This window comes from Bombina bombina, chromosome 1, assembly GCF_027579735.1.
Source record: "Bombina bombina isolate aBomBom1 chromosome 1, aBomBom1.pri, whole genome shotgun sequence".
In the NCBI taxonomy this organism is placed as follows: Eukaryota; Metazoa; Chordata; class Amphibia; order Anura; family Bombinatoridae; genus Bombina; species Bombina bombina.
In genome coordinates, this window is record NC_069499.1 from 1,500,159,016 (window position 1) to 1,500,185,278 (window position 26,263).

At 40.6% G+C, this 26,263-nt stretch overlaps 1 protein-coding gene across 1 annotated transcript in view; it reads right to left on the bottom strand.

Annotated features, from left to right (window-relative positions):
* Positions 1-26,263, bottom strand: part of CEP112 (centrosomal protein 112) — a 1,492,843-nt gene that overhangs the window by 1,135,604 nt on the left and 330,976 nt on the right. The window contains exons 8-9 of the mRNA XM_053707805.1: positions 23,160-23,237; positions 14,506-14,583 (exon numbers count right to left, since the gene is read on the bottom strand). Of these exons, the coding sequence (XP_053563780.1) occupies positions 14,506-14,583; positions 23,160-23,237 (156 nt within the window). The remainder of the gene's footprint in view (positions 1-14,505; positions 14,584-23,159; positions 23,238-26,263) is intronic.

Below are 26,263 nucleotides of genomic sequence, written 5' to 3' on the forward strand. Positions count from 1 at the left end.
AACTGACAAGGGAGCAAAAATAACTAACACCCCCAGCTCAAAGATGAATACTTTTTTTAAGACAATACAGTCATCCTCCTTAGAAGATGATGATACCTCACAGCTGCCACAAGAGGATCATCGGGAAATATTGCCGCCTGATGGGGAGGCCCCTATAACCAGAGTGGATCTCAAGGACCTGCCAACTAAAGCAGACCTTTCTTCCTTTTTTCAAAAGGTCATTAAAATGTTGAAAGATGGTATTTCAGAGACTAAAAAAGATGTTTCCAACCTGGGAGGCAGGTTGGCCTACCTAGAAGAACAAGAAGAAGAGACTACATCTAACCTGGACCTTCTCACCAGGAAGATAGAAACACAGGAATCTCAGATAGAGTTTATACACTCGAAGCTTGAAGACCTGGACAATAGGGGTAGGAGGCAAAATCTACGCATTAGAGGTATCCCAGAAAAGGTCACTAACTACAACCTCCCCTCATACTTACAAAATATGTTTAAACAACTACTGAAGGATCACCAGCTGCCAGAATTGGCGATGGACAGAGCACACAGAGCGCGGAGACCTATGCCACAAGACAATGAGCCTCCAAGAGATGTCATCATGAGATTTCAAAGATATACAGATAAATAATTAATAATGAATGCCACTAGAAAACAACAAACATTCATAATGGACGAGGTTAAACTCCAATTTTTCGCAGACCTTAGCCCTATCACACTACAAAATCGCAAGGAGGTAAGATTCCTCACACAACACCTACGGGACCAAGGGCTGAATTACAGATGGGGATTCCCCTTCTGTGTGAAGGTCATGAAAAATAATAAAGTAGCAACATATCGTTCCATAGAAGAACTAGAGCACTTTTTGTCAAGCACTGGATATCCCTAAGTCGTCCTTGCCTTCACTGGAACCCTCTGATATCTCAACGACACAGGGAAATACATCACAGTCAAAGCCCCAACGCTCCCACTGGATACAGGCAACAAAGAAAAGGTCCAGGGATGCTTCCACAGGACAGAGGAAAACCCCAGCAGATTTGAACCCCAGCTGAAGAGGATTTGCAGGACATATTTGGGCACTCCATTATTAACAGATCCAGGCTGCAACAGAACATTAATTAAGGCTACTTCATGTCAAATTCCTTTAATTAGGAATATTTTGCTTGGCTTACTTTTCTACTGTTACTCACAAGCAAATGCATAATGAGAGCTCACCGTCTGTTTCCAGGTAAAATTTCGCCCTCTAGCAATAGAGGGAGGAGAAGGAAAGAAGAAAAAACTAAAAAAAAAAAAAAAAAAAAGAAAACATTCCTCTCTATCCATTAAACTCCTTTTCCTCCTCTTTAGGTGCCTTTCAACCCTTAAAGGTTGAATTAATTCCCCAATGAATCCCATCTCCTATTGGGAGTTTGCTACAGGGAATTTTTATGTTAAAATGTATGTTGTTTCATTGTTTGTATATAGGTTTTGTTGTCAATGCTGAATTATTAATACTTATGCATTTTTAATCCAAGTTTTAGGAATGGGTGGAGGTATTTTACACCTCCTCAGGTTTGCTACCTTTATTCCACTTCTTATCCTGGGTGGAGGTGAGACAAAATATCACATAAAACTCACGCATAAAACTTATTTGGGGACCATGACTGATGATAGTACCTTCTCGGATGTGCGACTTCAAGACGGTAAGGTAAATAAGCATGCCACACAATACACACACAGGCACACCACCTAAAGAAATTAGATTAATTTCCCAAAATTGTAAGGGACTAAAATCCCCGACTAAGAGATCTATTGCACTTAATTGGTGTAAAAGAGAAAAAGCAAACATTGTTTTTGTCCAAGAGATGCACTTTGTAATTAACAAAGAGCCTTCGTTCCATTCAAGGGAATTTCCTACGTCGTTCCTCCACTCTAACACAAAAAAAAAGAATGGGGTAGGAATTTTATTCCACGGAAACACAAATTTTCAGTTATTGGAAAGGTATGTAAACAGGGAAGGACGCTACATCATCTTAGTGGGTTTACTGCCTATGTTTCTAAAAACAATCAGTCATAAACTACTGGAAATACAGAAAGGTGCACTTATACTAGAAGGAGACCTTAGACCTTAATGTAGCGTTATTCCCATCATTAGATTGTTCCCATGGTCGTTGTATAACACCACCCAAAGCTAGAAACTTAATTATTAACACACTGCCTCACCCTTATGGACACTTGGCGCACACTTCACCTTAATGCATGCAATTATACTTTTTATTCTAAACCAGCTAAAACATATTTACGTATAGATTACTGGTTTATAAACCACAGTAACCTGCCCCTCATATTAGAGGCCACCATTTTACCAATAACATGGTCTGATCATTCATTCGATTTCAATGACCTGGCCATCAATTCCAACTCACCAATTTCTCTGGAGACTAGACAAAGCTATACTACACGACCCTATGGTTGTGACACCAACTAAGGAATCTCTATTGGAGTATTTCAGGTTAAATGCTAATAATCAGACTAGCGCCCCAGTGACTTGGCTGGCCCACAAGGCAGTCCTCAGAGGTATACTGTTGAAACAGAAAGCTACTAACAAACGTTTATCGCTAGCGAATTATAGAACTCTGCTACAGAAATTACAAATTGATGAGAATGCACACAAATGCCACCCTCAGAGGCAGGACTTATTGCATAAATTAACCACATCCAGACTCCACCTCCAAAACTACATACATAAAGAAGCCTGCGGAAAAGCCCTTTATCTTAAAAAGATCTATTTCCACGGGGGTAACAAAGCAGGAACATTACTTGCTAGGGCATTAAAACGCAAATCTTTACATAACTATATATTAAGCATAACAGAGGAAAATGAAAGGGAGGTAGTAGACTTGAATCTGATAGCTAAATCCTTCAGAGACTACTATGGGGAGCTCTATAATCTCCCTAATCGTGATACTACAAACCACATAGATTTGTTGACTTCGCATCTCCAGAGCGCAGACATGAACAAAATACAGGAGACTGACAAAGAAAAATTAGACGAACCAATCAAACTGGAGGAAATTATAAAAGCTATAAATGACCTTCCATTAAATAAGAGCCCAGGCCCTGACGGGTTCTCGAACAAATATTACAAAACATAGAGAGATATCTTCGCGCCTCACCTTTTGGAACTTTACTCACATATTGATGGAACAGGCCACCTTCCACCAGAATACTTTGAAGCCCAAATTTCAGTAATCCCTAAACCCGGTAAATCCCCTAAGCTAGTTGGTAATTACAGACCCATATCATTGCTAAATACGAACCTGAAAATCTACACTAAAATACTAGCCAATAGATTAAATAAAATCTACCCCAAATTATTCACTCAGACCAGGCAGGATTTGTGCCTGGTCGTGAGGCCAGAGACAACACCATAAGGACCCTTCAATTAATAGAGCACGCTAAACACACAAATACGGACATGGTAGTTATATTCACAGACGTGGAGAAAGTGTTTGATCGCCTAAATTGGGAATTCTTATTCACCACTTTGAGGGAGGTGGGGTTGGGAGAGGGAATGCTTCGCAGAATCCAAAGTCTTTATAAAGCACCAACGGCAAAAATTAGAGTCAACAACATGGTCTCAGATCCTTTCACAATATATAATGGAACTAGGCAGGGCTGTCCGCTTTCACCCATATTATTCATTATCAGTATGGAAGTCTTAGCTCAACGAATAAGATTAAATCCACTAATTTCAGGGATTAAAATTGGCCCACTAGAGTATAAACTCTCACTATATGCTGATGATATTCTTTTTACTCTTTCCTTCCCCCAATCCTCAGTACAGATAGTCTTACAAGAACTCAAACAGTTTGGAGAATTCTCCAATTTCAGATTTAATGAACAGAAATCTGAAATCCTGAACATCTCCCTCCCAGCATCAGAATTCCAATTGCTTCTACAAACCTGCCCTCTCAAACAACAGCCGAAAGCGATAAAACATTTAGGGATACACCTTACTCCAAACGCGAAATCTCCTCTAGATCTTAACTTCACTAGTCTCCTTAACACAGTAACGATTAATTTAAAGGCCTGGAAAGATCATCCCTTTTTATGGTGGGGTAGGCTAAAAATCTTAAAAATGAACATTCTCCCTAGATTATTATATGCTATCCAGGCTGTCCCAATCACTTTACCACAGAGCTTTCTCACACAGGCACAGCGCGCCTTAAACTACTTTGTATGGGGAAACAAAGCCCAGAGTTAAAAAATCAAATATGTTCCAACCAGTCAGAGAAGGAGGCTTGGGACTGCCTAACCTAGAAGCATATTACTAAGCCACATGCTTACAGAGAATCATAGAATGGCACAGAAATAGTGATTCTAAGGCTTGGATCCCAATGGACTCACATATTCTGCACTCCCCATCCCCGGGTGCCTAATGCTGGATAGTGGGCCAAAACCGTCCTCCCTGGCTGAATGCGTACCCCTCTTTTGCACCATGTATTTGAGCTATGGGACTCTCTAATTAAAAAATATCCAGGAATCTCAACACTGAGATCCCCCATGTCCCCCATCTCCCCGAATGCCGAATTACTGGGAGGTATAACGTTTGATCTACATAATCTGACTAATTGGGAGATGAAATACACAGTACCATTATATACAATGACCAAAGACAGTAAACTCAAAAATAGATCAGAATTAACAGAAGTACTGGGAGGGGCTTTTACTAAATGGCTAAAATACAACCAGATACACCATTTGAACAAGTATGCTCAGGGAATCTTCCAGCACAACACACACTATCTTGGGCGAGAAAACTCCTAGCTAAAGCCCAGAACCTGAAACACCCAGACTATACTGAACGGTGGCACAGAGACTAAAATAAAACACTTACTGACACTGAATGGAAACACATCTTTAATAATACAAGGAAGTCCTCTTCTTCCACAAGATTCTTAGAGACAAATCACAAACTATTGACCAGATGGTATTTGACACTAGATAGACTGAAAAACATTTTTCCGGCTTCCTCAGACTTGTGTTGGAGAGGATGTGGGAGAAGGGGGACGTTGATACACATTTGGTGGGAATGTCCAAAGCTAAAACCTTTTTGGGAAAACATCCAAAATATTATAAAACTCATATTGGGACAGAGGGAAAAATATTAACTTTACCCAATGACAGCACTACTTAATCTATTACCTGTATGTAAATGGAGATTGCGACTACAACTAATTCAACTGACTTTGAATTCCGCTAGATCCTTAATAGCTAAACTTTGGAAGTCACAGTCCTGCCCGACGGTGATTAGTTGGACTACCCACATGACTGAAACATTGAGGTTAGAAGAATATGGTTACTTTAAAGCTAATAAACTGGAATTTTTCCATGATCTAAAATTTATTTGGGAGGATATTCAACATCATCGACAAATTGACATAAGGAGCTATACACAGTACTCTGGGGTGACATGAGGAGTTATTACCTGCATTTGAACTTACTGAGGAAATCACAAGTGGTGATCTTGCCTCCGCCCATCATTCTCACTTTCATTTTCATTCGCCTCTTTCTCATGCCTAATCCCTAGACCAACACACTAATTATTTTACATATACATAAGGATTGGTTTGAAGGGTATGGGAGGAGCTAAAGATGTATACAATTATTTATTTTTTTGCTTTGAGAGATTCAGCATAGTTATTGTTATAAGTTTATTTGTTATTTCTGTGATACTGTTTATCACGGACTCATTTAACTTTTTTCTTTTTGGTTAACCACTGCGAGTCCACTGTTATCAGGAAGGAACACTTTGGACATTCAGATTGAATAGACTTTGCAGCTGATTGTGATTTACCACGTTACAATGTGATGACCTGTACTATCTTGAAAATAATTGTACTGTAACAGCATTGCTGTTTCATTGTATCAAATGACCAATATAATAATGAAAGAATATATTAAAAAAAAAAAAAAAAAAAAAAAAAGGAGGTCACAGTGTAAGTTCTACAAAAATATAAAAAATCAAATATTCATATTGAAGGAGTGATAAAGAAGAGGCGTGACCATGAAACGCGTAGTCTGTGCGCGGTGAATAGCAAGACTGCTTTGTGGCAACATGCTGTAGATTGCTTTTAATAGTGCAAGTATATTTTTTATATAATTGTTTTATTTGTCAATTGCATTTTACTGTATTTGTATATGATTTTTTAATAAAGCTGACTATAATCTATTTATACCGTGTGAACCCTGTTCGTTTTTTTAATGAACAAATTTTTGTAATCAGTTGTTGTTTTAATAAAATTGTTATTTAGACATACATAATTCTGGTATTTTATTTCTATTCACAGGTTGCTATTATCTATTTTTAAGGTTGTAAAGATTTTCATTAAGGTTCCTTGAAATACTCTTCTTTTCTTAAAGTGAAAGTAAACTTACCTGGTTTGCGATCCTGATTAACAGTCTTTGTGCAAAATAAATATGACTTTCATTCATCGTTTTTGGTAAATGTAGCTGCAATCAAAGTTATCGTCAGAATTATACGTTTTTTTTCGACTCTCTAAATTCAACCCGTCATTTTCTTTTCCTTTTTTACCTCCGGGTCACGTTTTTAAACAGCCAACTGAAAATCTGTCCGTTAGGCGGTTGTGAAACCACGTCATCCGCCTACTTCGTAATCTACGCATGCGCGAATATTTTACCCGACACTATTTTATCAGGAGCACGCTCCAGTTTTGAGCATTCGCATTTGTTTTCTCTGGCCATAAAATGAAAACGTCATCGGCATTGATGTTAACCTGTGAAACTGAATGCTAAACTGTTAAATTGATGTTAAAACTGTGAAGCGCATCGCATTATCTGGCCAGTAAGTTGACAGAGACATACCGGATTAGCGCATGCGCAAAACAAATTGTCATCGTGCACGCGATTTTGAGTTACGTATAGAGCGGGGGGACTGCACTATATGTCAGAGCTCCAAAATATAGAAAGTAAAGGATGGGTGGAGTTCAGATGATAACGGTAGGGAAATTACATATGTTTAAAAATTACAATAATTGAAAAGTGTATCAAAATAAAGTTAGCGATTTTAATAAATTAAGGTAGTGGAATAAAATACTCTGTTCGAAAGGGACTAACTTTACTTTCTCTTTAAGACTGCAACCCAACTCTTATTTTTACTTCTTTTGCTACCCGTGTTTATGCAGTGCACCTGGATCACATTACACTGATAAAAATGGAACAGAAAAACATAATTTATGCTTACCTGATAAATTTATTTCTCTTGTGGTGTATCCAGTCCACGGATCATCCATTACTTGTGGGATATTCTCATTCTCAACAGGAAGTTGCAAGAGGATCACCCACAGCAGAGCTGCTATATAGCTCCTCCCCTAACTGCCATATCCAGTTATTCGACCGAAAACAAACAGAGAAAGGAGAAACCATAGGGTGAAGTGGTGACTATACTTTAAAATTAAAAAATACCTGCTTTAAAATGACACGGCGGGCCGTGGACTGGATACACCACAAGAGAAATACATTTATCAGGTAAGCATAAATTATGTTTTCTCTTGTAAGGTGTATCCAGTCCACGGATCATCCATTACTTGTGGGATACCAATACCAAAGCTAAAGTACACAGATGAAGGGAGGGACAAGGCAGGTACTTAAACGGAAGGTACCACTGCCTGTAAAACCTTTCTCCCAAAAATAGCCTTCGAAGAAGCAAAAGTATCAAATTTGTAGAATTTTGAAAAAGTATGAAGCGAAGACCAAGTCGCCGCCTTGCAAATCTGTTCAACAGAAGCCTCATTTTTAAAGGCCCATGTGGAAGCCACAGCTCTAGTAAAATGAGCTGTAATCCTTTCTGGAGGCTGCTGGCCAGCAGTCTCATAGGCTAAGCGGATTATGCTTCTGTGAGAGCCTGTAGCTTTTAGGACCCAGCGCAGTTTCACCTTGTCCTGCCTACCTAACTAATAAAACACCTGAGATCACAGGCCTCTGTGCTTAGTATTTTGTATAGCAGTTTCAGAGCTGCTGTTTCTCTATGCTCTCTAAACATTTTGGATTACAAATATTCTACAGCTTTTTCTAACAACTGAAGAGTTATCTTTAACACTTCCTTCTGCATCTATCTGATGTCTTGCATGCAATAAGGAACTTTGTATTTTGGACAGTTCAACTACTTATAAACTTTCTGGAGTCCGTTAACCCTGACTGTTAATATTGTTATACCTCCTTTTCAGCAGCAAGGACATACCTACACTCAATCTGGTAACTGTGCAGGAACAGACAGGACAATTTCACTCTGTCTTACTACCTAACAGCTAACCGCAATTCCGCAGCCTTACCTGCTTCACTGACAACTCCTCTTACTCAGCGGACAGCACGGAAGTCAGGCGCAGTAGCACACAAGCGCTTAGGAGAAGCGTTACACACAGGGACAACTCCTGCAATCTCTGTAATAGCTCAGCCACAGGAATACAAAGCACAGCATCCGGAGTCACAGTAAGAGTATTTTCTAATAGACTATACTTATAACAAGAAGTTTTCCTTACTGTGTTGTAAAGTAATTTCAGTCATATTCCTGCCTAACGGTTGCTCTTGCTTCTAATAGAGACTATTTCTAATACTCAGTCTGTTTCCCAAAAGTCTGCAGATTCAGAGCACACTTCCTGCAGGGTTAATATTCTTTCAATCTATCACTGGATTATACTCAAGGGTTAATTCTAACTTTCTTACAACCCTCTTGGGGATTCAAAGACTAAATTCATTTCCCTGCTGCAGTTTGCACTTTTCCCATAGTGCATCTTGGCATGGAGCTGATACAAAACTAATCTATTTACATATAGATATATACAATTACAGTCTTAAATTCTGCAGTTGTGCTCCTAAACCATTTAGCACATTATTTGCTCTAAGAGAATATTAGAGTAACATTACAGCTTCTTAGCCAAAAAGAAAGAGAGGTTGCCGAAGCCTTTTGACCTCTCCTCTGTCCAGAGTAGACAACAAACAAAGCAGTTTGACGAAAATCTTTAGTAGCTTGTAAGTAAAACTTTAAAGCACAAACCAGGTCCAGATTGTGTAATAGACGTTCCTACTTTGAAGAAGGATTAGAACACAAAGACAGAACAACAATTTCTTGATTGATATTCTTATTAGATACCACCTTAGGTAAAAAATCAGGTTTGGTACGCAGAACTACCTTATCTGCATGGAAGATCAGATAAGGAGAATCACATTGTAAGGCAGATAACTCGGAAACTCTACGAGCCAAGGAAATAGCTACCAAAAAAAGAACTTTCCAAGATAAAATTTTGATATCTATGGAATGAAGAGGTTCAAACGGAACCCCCTGAAGAATTTTAAGACCCAAATTTAAGCTCCAAGGTGGAGCAACAGGTTTAAACACAGGCTTGATTCTAACTAAAGCCTGACAAAATGCCTGAACGTCTGGGACATCCGCCAGACGCTTGTAGAAAAGAATAGATAGCGCAGAAATCTGTCCCTTTAAGGAACTAGCTGACAATCCTTTCTCCAATCCTTTTTGGAGAAAAGATAATATCCTGGGAATCCTGACCTTACTCCATGAGTAGCCCTTGGATTCACACAAATAAAGATATTTACGACATATGTTATGATAGATTTTCGTGTTGACAGGCTTTTGTGCCTGAATTAAGGTATCAATGACTGACTCAGAGAAACCATGCTTTGATAAAATCAAGCGTTCAATCTCCAGGCAGTCAGCCTCAGAGAAATTAGATTTGGATGGTTGAAAGGACCTTGAAGTAGAAGGTCCTGTCTCAGTGGCAGAGTCCATGGTGAAAAAGATGACATGTCCACTAGATCTGCATACCAAGTCCTGCGTGGCCACGCAGGCGCTATCAAGATCACCGATGCTCTCTCCTGCTTGATCTTGGCAATCAGACGAGGGAGCAGAGGAAACGGTGGAAACACATAAGCCAGGTTGAAGGACCAAGGTGCTGCTAGAGCATCTATCAGCGTTGCCTTGGGGTCCCTGGACCTGGATCCGTAACAAGGAAGCTTGGCGTTCTGGCGAGACTCCATGAGATCCTCGCCCTTCGTTCGCACGCCTACATCTCAGACCGCTGCAACTCTGCATGCTCAGTCAGTGGAATGGGGATTACACAGATTGCCCAAACGATGAACCAATTGTGCAAACACCTCCGGATGGAGTTCTCACTCCCCCAGATGAAAAGTCTGTCGACTTAGAAAATCCGCCTCCCAGTTCTCTACACCTGGGATATGGATAGCTGATAGGTGGCAAGAGTGAATCTCTGCTCAGCGAATTATCTTTGAGACTCCTCCTGAGTCCACGATCCCTGAGCCTTCAGGGAGTTCCAGACTGCACCCCAACCTAGAAGGCTGGCATCTGTCGTTACAATTGTCCAATCTGGCCTGCGAAAGGTCCTACCTTTGGACAGATGGACCCGAAATAGCCACCAGAGAAGATAATCCCTGGTCTCTAGATCCAGATTTAGAAGAGGGGACAAATCTGTGTAATCCCCATTCCACTGACTGAGCATGCAGAGTTGCAGCGGTCTGAGATGTAGGCGTGCAAACGGCACTATGTCCATTGCCGCTACCATTAAGCCGATTACTTCCATGCACTGAGCCACCGAAGGGCGAGGAATGGAATAAAGAACACGGCAGAAATTTTGAAGTTTTGATAACCTGGACTCCGTCAGGTAAATTTTAATTTCTACAGAATCTATCAGAGTTCCTAGGAAGGAAACTCTAGTGAGGGGTGATAGGTTTCCTCGTTCACCTTCCACCCATGCGACCTCAGAAATGCCAACACTATGTCCGTATGAGACTTGGCAATTTGGAAGTTTGACGCCTGAATCAGGATGTCGTCTAAATAAGGGGCCACTGCTATGCCTCGCAGCCTTACGACTGCCAGAAGCAACCCCAGAACCTTCGTAAAAATTCTTGGGGCTGCAGCTACAAAACTGGTAATGCCTGTCTAGGAAGGCAAACTTTAGAAACCGATGATGATCTTTGTGTATCGGAATGTGAAGATAAGCATCCTTTAAATCCACTGTAGTCATGTATTGACCCTCCTGGATCATAGGTAGGATGGTACGAATAGTCTCCATCTTGAATGATGGAACTGAGGAATGTGTTTAAGATCTTTAGATCCAAAACTGGTCTGAAGGTTCCCACTTTTTTGGGAACTACAAACAGATTTGAGTAAAATCCATGTCCCTGTTCCTCCTTTGGAACTGGATGGATCACTCCCATAACTAGGAGGTCTTCTACACAGTGTAAGAATGCCTCTCTCTTTATCTGGTTTGCAGATAATTGTGAAAGGTGAAATCTCCCTTTTGGGGGGAAGCTTTGAAGTCCAGGAGATATCCCTGGGATATAATTTCCAACGCCCAGGGATCCTGAACATCTCTTGCCCACGCCTGAGCGAAGAGTGAAAGTCTGCCCCCTACTAGATCCGTTCCCGGATAGGGGGCCGTTCCTTCATGCTGTCTTAGAGGCAGCAGCAGGCTTTTTTACCTGCTTCCCTTTTTTCTATGTCAGGTTTGGTCTCCAGACCGTCTTGGATTGAGCAAAAGTTCCCTCTTGTTTATTATTAGAGGAAGTTGATGCCGCACCTGCCTTGAAGTTTTGAAAGGCACGAAAATTAGACTGTTTGGCCCTAGATTTGGACCTGTCCTGAGGAAGGGCATGACCTTTTCCTCCAGTGATATCAGCAATAATCTCCTTCAACCAGGCCCGAATAGGGTCTGCCCCTTGAAGGGAATGTTAAGTACCTTAGATTTTGAAGTCACGTCAGCTGACCATAATCTAAGCCATAGCGCTCTGCGCGCCTGTATAGCAAAACCAGAATTCTTAGCCGTTAGTTTAGTCAAATGAACAATGGCATCAGAATAAAAGAATTGGCTAGCTTAAGTGCTCTAAGTTTGCCAAGTATGTCATCCAATGGAGTCGCTACCTGTAAAGCCTCTTCCAGAGACTCAAACCAGTACGCCGCAGCAGCAGCAGTGACAGGGGCAATGCATGCAAGGGGCTGTAGGATAAAACCTTGTTGAATAAATATTTTCTTAAGGTAACCTCTAATTTTTTATCCATTGGATCTAAAAAAAAAATGCACAACTGTCCTCGACAGGGATAGTAGTATGCTTTACTAGAGTAGAAACTGCTCCCTCCACCTTAGGGACTGTCTGCCATAAGTCCCATGTGGTGGCGTCTATTGGAAACATTTTTCTAAAAATAGGAGGGGAAGAGAACGGCACACCTGGTCTATCCCATTCCTTATTAATAATTTCTGTAAACCTTTTAGGTATTTGGAAAAACATCAGTACACACCGGCACTGCAAAGTATTTATCCAGTCTACAAAATTTCTCTGGCACTGCAATGGTATCACAGTCATTCAGAGCAGCTAAAACCTCCCTAAGCAACACGCGGAGGTGTTCAAGCTTAAATTTAAATGTAGAAATATTAGAATCAGGTATCTTTCCTAAGTCATTAACATCACCCACTGACTGAAGCTAGCTTTCCTCAGCTTCTGCATATTGTGAGGCAGTATCAGACATGGTTCTTAAAACGTCAGTATGCTCTGCATTTTGTCTCACCCTAGAGCTTTCTCGCTTACCTCTAAGTTCAGGTAGTCTGGCTAATACCGCTGACAGTGTATTATCCATGACTGCCGCCATGTCTTGTAAAGTAAACGCTATGGGCGCCCTAGATGTACTTGGCGCCATTTGAGCGTGAGTCCCTTAAGCGGGAGTCAAAGGGTCTGACACGTGGGGAAAGTTAGTCGGCATAATTTCCCCCTCGTCAGATTCCTCTGGTGATACATTTTTTAAAGACAGAAAATGATCTTTATTGCATAAAATGAAATCAGTACATTTGGTACACATTCTAAGAGGGGGTTCCACCATGGCTTTTAAACATAATAAACAAGGAGTTTCTTCTATGTCAGACATGTTTATACAGAATAGCAATGAGACTAGCAAGCTTGGAAAACACTTTAAATCAAGTTAACAAGCAAATATAAAAAACGGTACTGTGCCTTTAAGAGAAACAAGTTTTGTCAGAATTTGAAAAACAGTGAAAAAATGCAGTAAATCAAATGAAATTTTTACAGTGTGTATAATAGGCTAACAGAGCATTGCACCCACTTGCAAATGGATGATTAACCCCTTAGTTCAAAAAACGGATCAAAAAAACGAAATAGACGTTTTTTTAACAGTCACAACCAACTGCCACAGCAAGCTGTGGCCCTACCTTCCCCAATAAACGACTTTGGAAAGCCTTTGGGCCCTTTAGAGATGTCCTATAGCATTCAGAGGGCATTTGAGGGAAGCTGGATGTCACAGTTTGTAATTTTAACTGCACCAACTGTAACTTTTATACTACAACAGTGGAAATTATTTCTAGTCAAATATTAAGCCAGCCATGTGGAAAAAACTAGGCCCCAATAAAGTTTTATCACCAAAGCATATATAAAAACGATTAAACATGCCAGCAAACGTTTTATATTGTAAATATCATAAGGGTATTACCCCTGGGAGTAAGCATGATACCAGTCGTTATTAAATCACTGTATTCAGGCTTAACTTACATTAATCCGGTATCAGCAGCATTTTCTAGTGTTTTCCATCTCTAGAAAAAATTATAACTGCACATACCTGATAGCAGAATAAATTGCACGCCATTCTCTCGCTGAAGTTACCTCATCTGTGTAATCCCCTCAGACATATGTGAGAATAGCAATGGATCTTAGTTACAACCTGCTAAGATCATAGAAACCTCAGGCAGATTCTTCTTCTATTTACTGCCTGAGATAAAATAGCACAACTCCGGTACTATTTAAAAATAACAAACTTTTGATTGAAGAAAATAAACTAGCTATATTTAACCACTCTTTCCTACAACGTCCTTGCTTGTTGAGAGTTGCAAGAGAATGACTGGGTATGACAGTTAGGGGAGGAGCTATATTACAGCTCTGCTGTGGGTGTCCTCTTGCAACTTCCTGTTGGGAATGAGAATATCCCGCAAGTAATGGATGATCCGTGGACTGGATACACCTTACAAAAGAAAACAGGGGCACTTTAATTCATCAAAAATTACATTTCACTCCTGTTGTGAAAAAAAAAATCTTACCTTTAAATCTTCACAACAGCTCCAGCTTCCTCCACCCGTTGCAAAGCCTCTTCCTGGGTCTAAAATTAGGAATTCGGCTTCCTCCAATGACGGCGTTGAATCAGACACTGATTCCCCCGGGGGGGAAGCTGTGATTGGAGGTTGACCTATCCATCATTACTGACATCAGAAATGGCTTGCGACGACCGGAGGAAGCTGGAGCTGCTGTGAAGATTAAAAGGTAAGTTTTTTTCACAACAGGAGTGAAATGTAAATTTTGATGAATTAAAGTGCCCCTGTTTTTGATAAAAATTTTAAAAAACGGGCACTTTAGCATCAAAATTTACATTCACTTTAAATATGTAACACATGAAAGAGTGATACCATATTGCGCGACTCACCTCTTTTTCATGTAATCTTAAAAGCACTTGCTCATCTCTCAGTGTACTGCTTTTCCCATGACCACGTTTAGGAGATATCTATAAAACAGGAATACACATATAATAATAGGAGGTTTTATTGGAGTGAATCTGATATTTAACTAATTGATATAGATCATTTACATAAAAAACATGAAAAGAAAAGAAAACTAAATTTAATCGTTGATATTTCATAAACACTGTTTTTTGTTTTTTTTGGGGTTTTTTTTCTACTAATTAACAAATTAAAGCTAATCTACAAACAATAAAATAATGTTAGTATTCATGTTATTACATTATTTCTTCTCTTAGGACAGGGGTCGATACATTTGTTTAAAATTTAGGAGCCAGTAAGATTATTTAGGAGGCAGACAGTGGTATTTGTATATAGATATTTAGAGAATAACCAAAGAAATTAGGAGCCAGGGGTTTATATTCTAGGAGCCAATGGCTCCCTGGCTATGGGGTTTGTTGAGCCCTGTTTTGGGGAATACCTTTTTACACTTCTATCTCATATTAGTATATTGTTTGTTTAGTGAAAGATCTAATTTTATTTAAATGTACTGATAATATACTTATTATTCATTAGTAAAATTTTATCCGGTTTATTTTATGTACTTTCTTAATCTAAATGCTTCTCAGCTCCCTCCTATAGGTTTCTTTTCCCTGTACGTTCTTTGAAACACAACCAACCAGCAGCTATATCACCAGAGATGTGAGTGAATTTGTGCTTCTCAACCCCAATCCAAACCCATGAACGGGGTAGATTTTAAAGGGACAGTCAAGTCCAAAATAAACTATCATGTTTCAAATAGGGCATGTAATTTTAAACACCTTTCCAATTTACTTTTATCATCAATTTTGCTTTGTTTTCTTGGTATTCTAAGTTGAGAGCTAAACCTAGGAGGTGCATATGCTAATTTCTTAGACCTTAAAGGCCGCCTCTAATCCTAATCTGACAGTTTTTCACCACTAGAGGGTATTAGTTCATGTGTTTCATATAGAAATCATTGAACTTAAGCACGTGAGGTTACTTAGGAGTAAGTGCTGATTGGCTAAAAACAAAATTTATGCTTACCTGATAAATTTCTTTTGTTGCGGATATGGAGAGTCCATGAACGTCATTCAATTACTAGTGGGAATATCACTCCTGGCCAGTAAGAGGCAAAGAGCACCACAGCAAAGCTGTTAAGTGTCACTCCCCAGTCTTTCGACCGAAGGGAAATGGAAAAGGAATAACACAAAAGGTGTAGAGGTGCCTGAGGTTTAGACAAAAATAACAGTCTTAATAAAAGGTGGGGTCGAGGACTCTCCATATCCGGAAAGAAATAAAAGTATCAGGTAAACATAAATTTTGTTTTCTTTCCTAAGATATGGAGAGTCCACAACGTCATTCAATTACTAGTGGGAACCAATACCCAAGCTAGAGGACACAGAATGAACAGGGAGGGAGAACAAGACAGGCAGACCTAAACAGAAGGCACCACCACTTGAAGAACCTTTCTCACAAAAGAGGCCTCAGCCGAGGCAAAAGTATAAAATTTGGAAAAAGTATGCAGAGAGGACCAAGTTGAAGCCTTGCAAATCTGTTCCACAGAAGCTTCATTTTTGAAAGCCCAAGAAGAGGAGACAGCCCTAGTGGAATGAGCTGTAATTCTCTCAAGAGGCAGTCTCATAAGCAAAACGAATTATACATCTCAACCAGAGGGAAAGAGAAGTAGCAGTAGCCTTTTGACCCTTACACTTTCCTGAGAAACAAACAAACAAGGCAGAAGACTGGTGAAAATCCTTAGTCGCCTGTAGGTAGAATTTTAGAGCATGCACAACATCCAAGTTCTGCAACAGACGTTCTTTATGAGAAGAAGGATTGGGACAGAGAGGAGGAACAACAATTTCCTGATTAATATTTCTATCTGAAACCACTTTAGGAAGAAACCCAAATTTATTACGAAGAACCGCCCTATCCACATGAAAGATAAGGTAAGGCAAATCACATTGCAAAGCCAAGAGTTCCGAAACTCTTTGAGCAGAAGAGATAGCAATAAGAAACAAAATGTTCCAAGATAGCAACTTAAAATCTATGGAATGCATTCGTTCAAACGGAGCCTGCTGCAAAACTTTAAGAACAAGATTAGGGTTCCAAGGAGGAGCAACAGGTTTAAACACAGACCTGATTCTGACCAGGGTCTGATAAAAATATTGAACATCTGGCACATCCGCCAGACGCTTGTGTAACAAAATAGATAATGCAGAAATCTGACCTTTCAGATAACTGACTGATTACCCTTTCTCCAGACCTTCCTGGAGAAAAGACAAAATTCTAGGAATCCTGACCCTACTCCAAGAGTAGCCATTAGATTCACACCAATAAAGGTATTTACGCCATACCTTATGGTAAATTTTTCGAGTAACAGGCTTGCGAGCCTGGATCATGTTCTCAATGACCAACCGAAAATCCACGCTTAAGACAGAACTGTTCACTCTCCAAGCAGTCAGCTTCAGAGAAACGAGATTTGGATGGAGGAATGGACCCTGAGTTAGAAAGTCCTTCCTCAGAGGCAGCCTCCAAGGCGGCCGAGATGACATCTTCACTAGGTCTGCATACCAGATCCTGCGAGGCCATGCTGGAGCTATTAGAATTACTGATGCTCTCTCTTGTTTGATACGAGCAATAACTTGTGGATGGAGCGCAAACGGAGGAAACAGGTATGCTAGACTGAAATCCCAAGGAACCGCCAGAGCATCTATCAGAGCGGCCTAAGGATCTCTTGACCTTGAACCGTACCTTGGAAGCTTGGCACTCTGCCGAGACGCCATCAGATCCCACTCCGACACCCCCCATTTGAGGGTTAGCCTAGAGAACACCTCCGGATGGAGAGCCCACTCCCCAGGATGAAATGTGTGTATGCTCAGGAAATCCCAGTTGTCCACTCCAGGAATGTGGATGGCAGATAGACAACAATTGTGAGCTTCCGCCCACTGAATAATCCGTGCCACCTCCTTCATGACTAAGGAACTCTGAGTTCCTCCCTAGTGCTTGATGTAAACCACTGAGGTGATGTTGTCCGACCGAAACTTGATAAACTGAGCTAAGGACAATTGAGCACACTCAAAAACCTAGTATATATGACTCGAGGCTCTAAAAAATGGGTTGGTGCAGTATCAAGACCAAAGTCTTTATTCTCAAACTGTATCACAGTGGTATGAGCTGTACCGCTTTCCAGACCGCTAAAGGTTTTTACAAGTATCGTTGGAGTGTCAGAACTTTCTTTTATCTGTATAAGGACAATTGAGGCCAAGCTATCAGAGCATTGTAAAACTCTTTCAATTCCAAGATGTTTATGGTGAGAGCAGACTCCTCCTGAGTCCATAGTCCCTGGCCTTTAACGAGTCCCAGACTGCTCTTCAGCCTAGCAGGCTGGCTTCCGTGGTCACAATCACCCATGAAGGTCTCTAGAAGCATGTGCCCTGAAACAGATGGTCCTAAGAAAGCCACCACGGGAGAGAGTCTATTGTAGACTGGTCTAGATCTATCCTCTGAGACAGATCTGAATGGCCTCCATTCCATTGTCTGAGCATGCATAATTGCAGAGCTCTCAAATGGAATCGAGCAAAGGGAATGATGTCCATGGAAGTCACCATCAGACCAAATTCCTCCAAACATTGAGCCACTGATGGCCAAACAGTAGACTGTAGAGAGGCAAGAGCAGAGAATTCTGGATTTGCTGACCTCCGTCAGAAAATTTTTCATAAATAGGGAATCTATTATGGTCCCTAAGAAAACCACCCTTGTAGCTGGAACAAGGGAACTCTTCTCCAGATTCACTGTCCAACCGTGGGAACGTAGAAAAGACTACAAGATCTCTGAATGAGAGTTTGCTTGTTAAAAAGATGGCGCCTGAACCAATATGTTGTCCAGGTAGGACGCCACTGCAATTCCCCGAGACCTGATCACTGCCAAGAGAGCCCCCAGAACCTTTGAGAAAATTCTGGGTACTGTGGCAAGGCCAAACGGAAGAGCCACAAACTGAAAGTGTTTGTCTAGAAAGGCAAATCTCAGGAATTTGTGATGATCCCTGTGGATGGGAACATGAAGATACGCGTCCTTCAGGTATATGGTCGTCATGAACTGACCCTCTTGGACCAAAGGAAGAATGGAACGAATGGTTTCCATTTTGAAGGACGGTACCCTGAGAAACTTGCTGAGGCACTTTAGGTCTAAAATGGGTTGAAAAGTTCACTCTTTTTTGGGCACCACAAACAGATTTTAATAGAATCCTAGACCCTGTTCCCTTACTGGAACTGGAACAATCACTACCAGGGAGGAAAGGTCTTGAAGAAGTTTAAGAATGCATCTCTTTTTACCTGGTCTGCAGATAATCTAGAGAGGAGGAATCTTTCCCTGGGAGGGTAAGTTTCGAATTCTATTTTAAGTCTGTCTTGAATATCCTTGAGGGGAGACTCCACCTCAATGAGTTCCGACAAAGAGTCGCACCAGTAGGTAGCCACTCTGGCAACTGCAGCCGACAGTTGAAACTAAAATCCTGTATGTTGAAACATCTTGCTCAGAAAGGTTTCCATTTTCTTATCCATCGGCTCTCTGAACGAAGAACTATCCTCAATAGGTATAGTAGTGCGCATAGCAAAGAGATAGCACCATCCACCTTAGGAATGGAGCCCCACAAATCCAGTTGAGAGTCCGGGACTGGGAACAACATTTTAAAAGTAGACGAGGGGGAAAAGGAAGAACCAATTCTTTCCCATTTGTTCTTAATAATGTTCACCATCTTAAAGTGAAGGTCCATTTTGATGAATTCATCAAAATTGACATTTCACAGTTTTCTTCAAAAACATACCTTTTAATCCTGAATGCCGCTCCAGCGATTCCCCCGGCCGTCGGAAGCCTCTGCAGACGTCAGAAATGACGAATCAGGCTTCCTCCAGTCACAGCTTCCCCCCAGGGGAATCTTGGCCTGATGCAATGCTGTGGTTGGAGCAAGCCGGATTCGACATTTTGGACCCGCGAAGACAGCTTGCGACGGGCGGAGAAAGTTTTTGAAGAAAACAGTAAAATGTCAATTTTGATTAATTAAAGTGCCCTTGTTTTTAACAGGTTTATTAAAAACCGGTCACTAATTCATCAAATGGACCTTCACTTTAACCAGCACAGGAAAAGTCAAAGGAACTTTCCTGTCTTCGTAAACTCTGTCTAATTTAGGTATCATAGGTCCTTCAGGCAGCACTGCCTCTGGAACCTGTAAAATAGGCAGAACCTCCTTTAATAAAAAACTCAAGTGCTCAATTTTAAATCTAAAGGGCGGTTCCTCCGCAGCAGGAGGCTTAGACGCTAAGGATTCCGACCCAGAAATTTCACCCTTCAAAGCTACAGAAGTTAACTCATTATTGGATAACTGGGACATAATATCTAAATCCGATAAATATTTAGATAACTCTGGGTCAGGAGAGCTATGTTTAACCTTTCTCTTGAATTAGTTAGAGCGAGGTAATGCACTGAGGGCCGCAGACACCGCCGTTTGTAACTGCACGGCAAAGTCCGCAGGAAGAAGGCCCCCTCCAAATGGAGGATTAGATGTGCTATGGGGAACTGCATGTGGAGTGGATAATGTAGCAAAAGTAGTAATCTCACGGGGCGCCTGAGTCCTGAGCTGAGAGGTAGACGGCTCAGAGGGACTAAGAGCCTTAGTAGGCTTGTCTCCCTTCTTAGACTTTATAACAGTGTTAAGGCATGTGGAACATAATTGAGTGGGCGGGAAAACCACGGCCTCCTCACAATATAAACAGGTATGATTTAGTACAGAAGGAGTACCTTCTAACATGTCAGAGTCCTCCATAGCTCAGGTTATACCCACAGAAGGACACAAATAAAAACATTTTTATTATAGAAAACTGCACCTTTATACTCCCAATGGCTGGGGCACTCACCACCTCCTAGACCCAGACAGTTAACAGAGGAAACACTCTTCTCAGGTTTACGTCTCAGCCGGAATAAACATAGACCACACCCAGTCACATGTAGTGCAAGACAGTACTTCCATTGTTATTACAAGTACAGCAAGTAATAGGAGCCGTGGAACACTTTCAAAAAAGAAAGTGAAACAAAAGTGAAACCTGTTTGTTCCAGCCAAAAACACACAGTCTATCAGCCCAGGAAAAAATCACACATAGCAGCATGTAAATAATTAATACACTGATTAATTAACCCCAACTGTTCAATAAACCCCCTTCAAAGGATATTAACCCTGGATCCTACCAAGGTATAAAGGAGAAACACTGTGACCCTGTTATAGTGTTTTATGTGTACAAATGTAAACTATCTTACCTCCAGGATCCATGCTGTGGAACAGAACACAGCCTCTCAAGTGTGACAGTCTTATAGCAGCGCTCCTGACATGGACTTGAATGAGAGAAAGCAGGCAGTGAAACTCATTAACACTGATTGCTTAGGAGCTGTTAGCAGTAGTCTGGATGGTTTTGCAGAAAAACTTACCCTGCATCTCCAGTCTCTAATTTTCATCAATACTGAGAGGTTGACATGATTATATAAAACTCCAGTCCTATCTCGAAGGGCAGATACCCTTTTTCAGGACCCTCCAAAACTTCTGACACTTCTCTGCCACCTCCTAACGTGACGAAAGGCAAAGCATGACTGGGGTAATGAGAAAGTGGGAGGGATATTTAAGCCTTTGGCTGGGGTGTCTTTGCCTCCTCCTGGTGGCCAGGTGTTGTATTTCCCAACAGTAAGGAATTAAGCCGTGGACTCTCCCTATCTTAGGAAGGAAATTAGCCCAAAGAGAAAAAACATCCCAATAAAGGGAAGATTAGCCCCTAGTCTCAACATACATAATGTGACTTCCCACTGCCAAAGAGAATCCTGTATAAAGGATTTTAAAAATGTCCCCATCTACTGCACATGAAATATTCTTCTGAAGTGCAAGTCTCCAAGACCTAAAAGACAAAAGCACTTACCTGCAGTCTAGCTGTCCGGCAGGAAGACAGCTCACAAGGCGTGAAAGGACACATACTCCTTACAGAGACCTGTAGAAAAAGAAAGAGCAGAGTAACTAACTCTGGCTTTCTGTACCATGGGCAGCAATGTGTTAGGAAACAAAGCAAGGACTACCTCACAACTTCCTAACTGCTTAAAAGCCACCACTACCCGAAAAAGGAATTAATTTCTTTAGACACCAAACTTCACCTTCTCCATTGACAGAGGCAAAGAGAATGACTGGGCATTATGGGTAGGGGAGTGACATTTAACAGCTTTGCTGTGGTGCTCTTTGCCCCCCCTCTGCTGGTCAGGAGTGATATTCCCAATAGTAATTGAATAATGTGGACTCTCCATATCTTAGGAAAGAAATGAAAGTGCACTGCAGTCTGCAGTGGCTTAGATACAAGGTAATTACAGAGGTAAAAAGTGTATTATTATAACTGTGTTGTTTATGCAAAACTGGGGAATGGGTAATACAGGAATTATCTATCTTTTTAAACAACACAAATTCTGGTGTTGATTGTTCCTTTAAGTATACATTAATTGTGATTAAGGGCCGAGAGAAATGATGCAGAAATTGTAATGTAGGGTTTTCTCCACATTCAGAACCTTGCATATCAATATAGATTCATAGTTCTCAAGTTAAAATTTGCCTTTTTATTTTTTTTTTGCAGGACTTTACATTTCTGACAATATTTCTTAAACAATCTCTCCAGACCAAAGAGCGCTAGAGAATCAGGCCCTAAGACACCTGTGCTAGGGAAATCTAGTAACTCAGCCTTTCAATGGGAATAACCTTAGGAATGGAGTTTAATAAAAATACTGGCCTAGAAAATGTTTAATTCACTACAATGCATTTGCAGTATATCTACACCACATACAACAGTCCTACTGTGCATTACTAAATAAAATATCTCATAGACAACAAAGTAGAACAAATACCTCAAAATTCACACTTCAATGGTCTCTTCACATTCATAAAAACGCTCTGCTAAAAGTCTTTTAATGGCGGAGCTTCGCTGTTCAGGTGCCATCTTGTCTTATTTGTATCCATTGCACATTGTTGTTTTTTGTTATATTATAAGCCTTAAAGGGTCAGTCTACTCCAAAATTGTTATTGTTTAAAAAGATAAATAACGCCTTTACTACCCATTCCCCAGCTTTGCACAACCAACATTGTTATATTAATATACTTTATGACCTTTAAACCCCTAAATTTCTGCCTCTTTCTAAGCCCCTGCAGGCAGCCTTTATCTCAGGGCATTTTTATAGCTTTTGTCAGCAAGACACTGCTTGTTCATGTGTGCCTGATAGATAAACAGTGTGCTCGCTACTGTGGAGTGAGCTTTGTCTTTTCAAATGGAAATCATTTTTGGCCATAACTACTTAAAGTAGCGTGCTAGTTGCTTATTTATTATTTTCAACTTTTATATCAGTATGCTCCCTAGTCTAGTGTTAGTTTTGCTCTCAGTTACTGTCAGGGTATTCGATCAAACCTGGTCATGCACAGACATTTATAATATATATTCCAGTAGCATCAAGTAGCAGTATTTTAAGAAATAAATATTCACATTGAAACATCCTAGATGACAAATAGTACAAAGTGACAGCATATTCCCAGATTTACCTCTTTCTCATGTAGGCGCAAGAGTACCTGTTCATCTCTTAACGAGGCACTTTTCCCAAGACTAGTTTTGGGAGATATCTACAGAACAAGAACAACCAGACTTAGAAGAAGTTTTCTTGAGGTCAATTAAATTCTACTAAACATATACATTATCTAAATATATAGTGTATATATATATATATATATATATATATATATATATATATATATATATATATATATATATATATATATATATATATATATATATATAAGAATAAGATAGTAACCTCAATCTCCTGAATATTTTGTAAATATAAAAAGGAAAACATAAAAAGGACAGCAGTATTGCAGCTCGTTTGAGACACCAATGGCACATGGGTAAAATGAGTCAAAGAGAAACTTAACAGGTCCTCTGAAGACCAGAGCAGGTGCTATCAGAGTAGCTAAGTTTTCCAATGCTTTACTTAGAGCAGGATAGACAAAACTGCACACTTCCTACAGGTGGCACACAAAAAATGTTGTTGGCAAATGACATGCAGTTCTGTCCGGTTTACCTCCCTGTTGCCTGCAAGAATATTTTTAATGGATTAACAACAATTTGGACACGTTTTAAAAAGGGTTTCCAACCGTAGACCCAGAGGCTCTACCACCTCATGATATGATGTTGTTTAAAGCACCTGAACAAGTACATTTTGGATCAATTTTGGTTATAAAATGCAAGTCTCTCAAGTTGAAATAGAACAAGGGTAAAAAAACATTACAGAGATTACTCATGAAACAAATTAGATTTTGCTCCTCAGCCTTTTTTTAACAGAGAAAATAAACAAAAAACACAATTTATGCTTACCTGATAAATTTATTTCTCTTGTGGTGTATCCAGTCCACGGATCATCCATTACTTGTGGGATATTCTCATTCCCAACAGGAAGTTGCAAGAGGACCCCCACAGCAGAGCTGTAATATAGCTCCTCCCCTAACTGTCATAGCCAGTCATTCGACCGAAAACAAGCCGAGAAAGGAGGAACCATAGAGTGTAGTGGTTACTGTAGTTTAAATTTAAAAATTAACTGCCTTAAAATGACAGGGCGGGCCGTGGACTGGATACACCACAAGAGAAATAAATTTATCAGGTAAGCATAAATTGTGTTTTCTCTTGTAAGGTGTATCCAGTCCACGGATCATCCATTACTTGTGGGATACCAATACCAAAGCTAAAGTACACGGATGAAGGGAGGGACAAGGCAGGAACTTAAATGGAAGGAACCACTGCCTGTAAAACCTTTCTCCCAAATATAGCCTCCGAAGAAGCAAAAGTATCAAATTTGTAAAATTTTGAAAAAGTATGAAGAGAAGACCAAGTCGCCGCCTTGCAAATCGGTTCAACAGAAGCCTTATTTTTAAAGGCCCAAGTGGAAGCCACAGCTCTAGTGGAATGAGCTGTAATCCTTTCAGGAGGCTGCTGTCCAGCAGTCTCATAGGCTAAGCGGATTAAGCTTCTTAGCCAAAAAGAAAAAGAGGTTGCCAAAGCCTTTTGACCTCTCCTCTGTCCAGAGTAGACAACAAACAAAGCAGATGTTTGACGAAAATCTTTAGTAGCTTGTAAGTAAAACTTTAAAGCACAGACCACATCCAGATTGTGTAACACAAGGATGGAACCACAATCTCTTGATTGATATTCTTGTTAGATACCACCTTAGGTAAGAACCCAGGTTTGGTACGCAGGACTACCTTATCCGTATGAAAAATCAGATAAGGAGAATCACATTGTAAGGCAGATAGCTCAGAGACTCTACGAGCCGAGGAAATAGCTACCAAAAAAAAAAAAAAAAAGAACTTTCCAAGATAAAAGTTTGATATCTATGGAATGAAGAGGTTCAAACGGAACTCCTTGAAGAACCTTAAGAACCAAGTTTAAGCTCCATGGTGGAGCAACAGGTTTAAACACAGGCTTGATTCAAACTAAAGCCTGACAAAATGCCTGAACGTCTGGAACATCTGCCAGACGCTAGTGCAAAAGAATAGACAGAGCAAAAATCTGTCCCTTTAAGAAACTAGCTGACAATCGTTTTTCCAAACCTTCTTGGAGAAAAGATAAAATCCTAGGAATCCTGACCTTACTCCATGAGTAACCCTTGGATTCACACCAATAAAGATATCTACGCCATACCTTATGGTAAATTTTCCTGGTGACAGGCTTTCGTGCCTGTATTAAGGTATCAATAACTGACTTGGAGAAGCCACGCTTTGATAAAATCAAGCATTCAATCTCCAGGCAGTCAGCCTCAGAGAAATTAGATTTGGATGGTTGAAAGGACCCTGAAGTAGAAGGTCCTGTCTCAGAGGCAGAGACCATGGTGGAAAGGATGACATGTTCACTAGATCTGCATACCAGGTACTGCGTGGCCACGCAGGTGCTATCAGAATCACTGATGCTCTCTCCTGCTTGATCTTGGCAATCAGTCGAGGGAGCAGAGGAAACGGTGGAAACACATAAGCCAGGTTGAAAGACCAGGGCGCTGCTAGAGTATCTATCAGTCGCCTTGGGATCTCTGGACCTGGATCCATAACACGGAAGCTTGGCGTTCTGGCGAGACGCCATGAGATCCAGTTCTGGTTTGCCCCAATGGAGAATCAGTTGTGTAAATACCTCCGGATGGAGTTCCCACTCTCCCGGATGAAAAGTCTGACGACTTAGAAAATCCGCCTCCCAGTGCTCTACACCTGGGATATGGATAGCTGATAGGTGGCAAGAGTGAATCTCTGCCCAGTGAATTAATTTTGAAACTTCTAACATCTCTAGGGAACTTCTTGTTCCCCCTCAATGGTTGATGTAAGCTACAGTCGTGATGTTGACCGACTGAAATCTGATGTACCTCAGAGTTGCTAACTGAGGCCAAACATGAAGAGCCTTGAATATCGCTTAGTTCCAGAATATTTATTGGAAGGAGAGACGACTCCTGAGTCCACGATCCCTGAGCCTTCAGGGAGTTCCAGACTGCACCCCAACCTAGAAGGCTGGCATTTGTTGTTACAATAGTCCAATCTGGCCTGCGAAGGTCATACCTTTGGACAGATGGACCCGAGATAGCCACCAGGGAAGAGGATCCCTGGTCTCTTGGTCC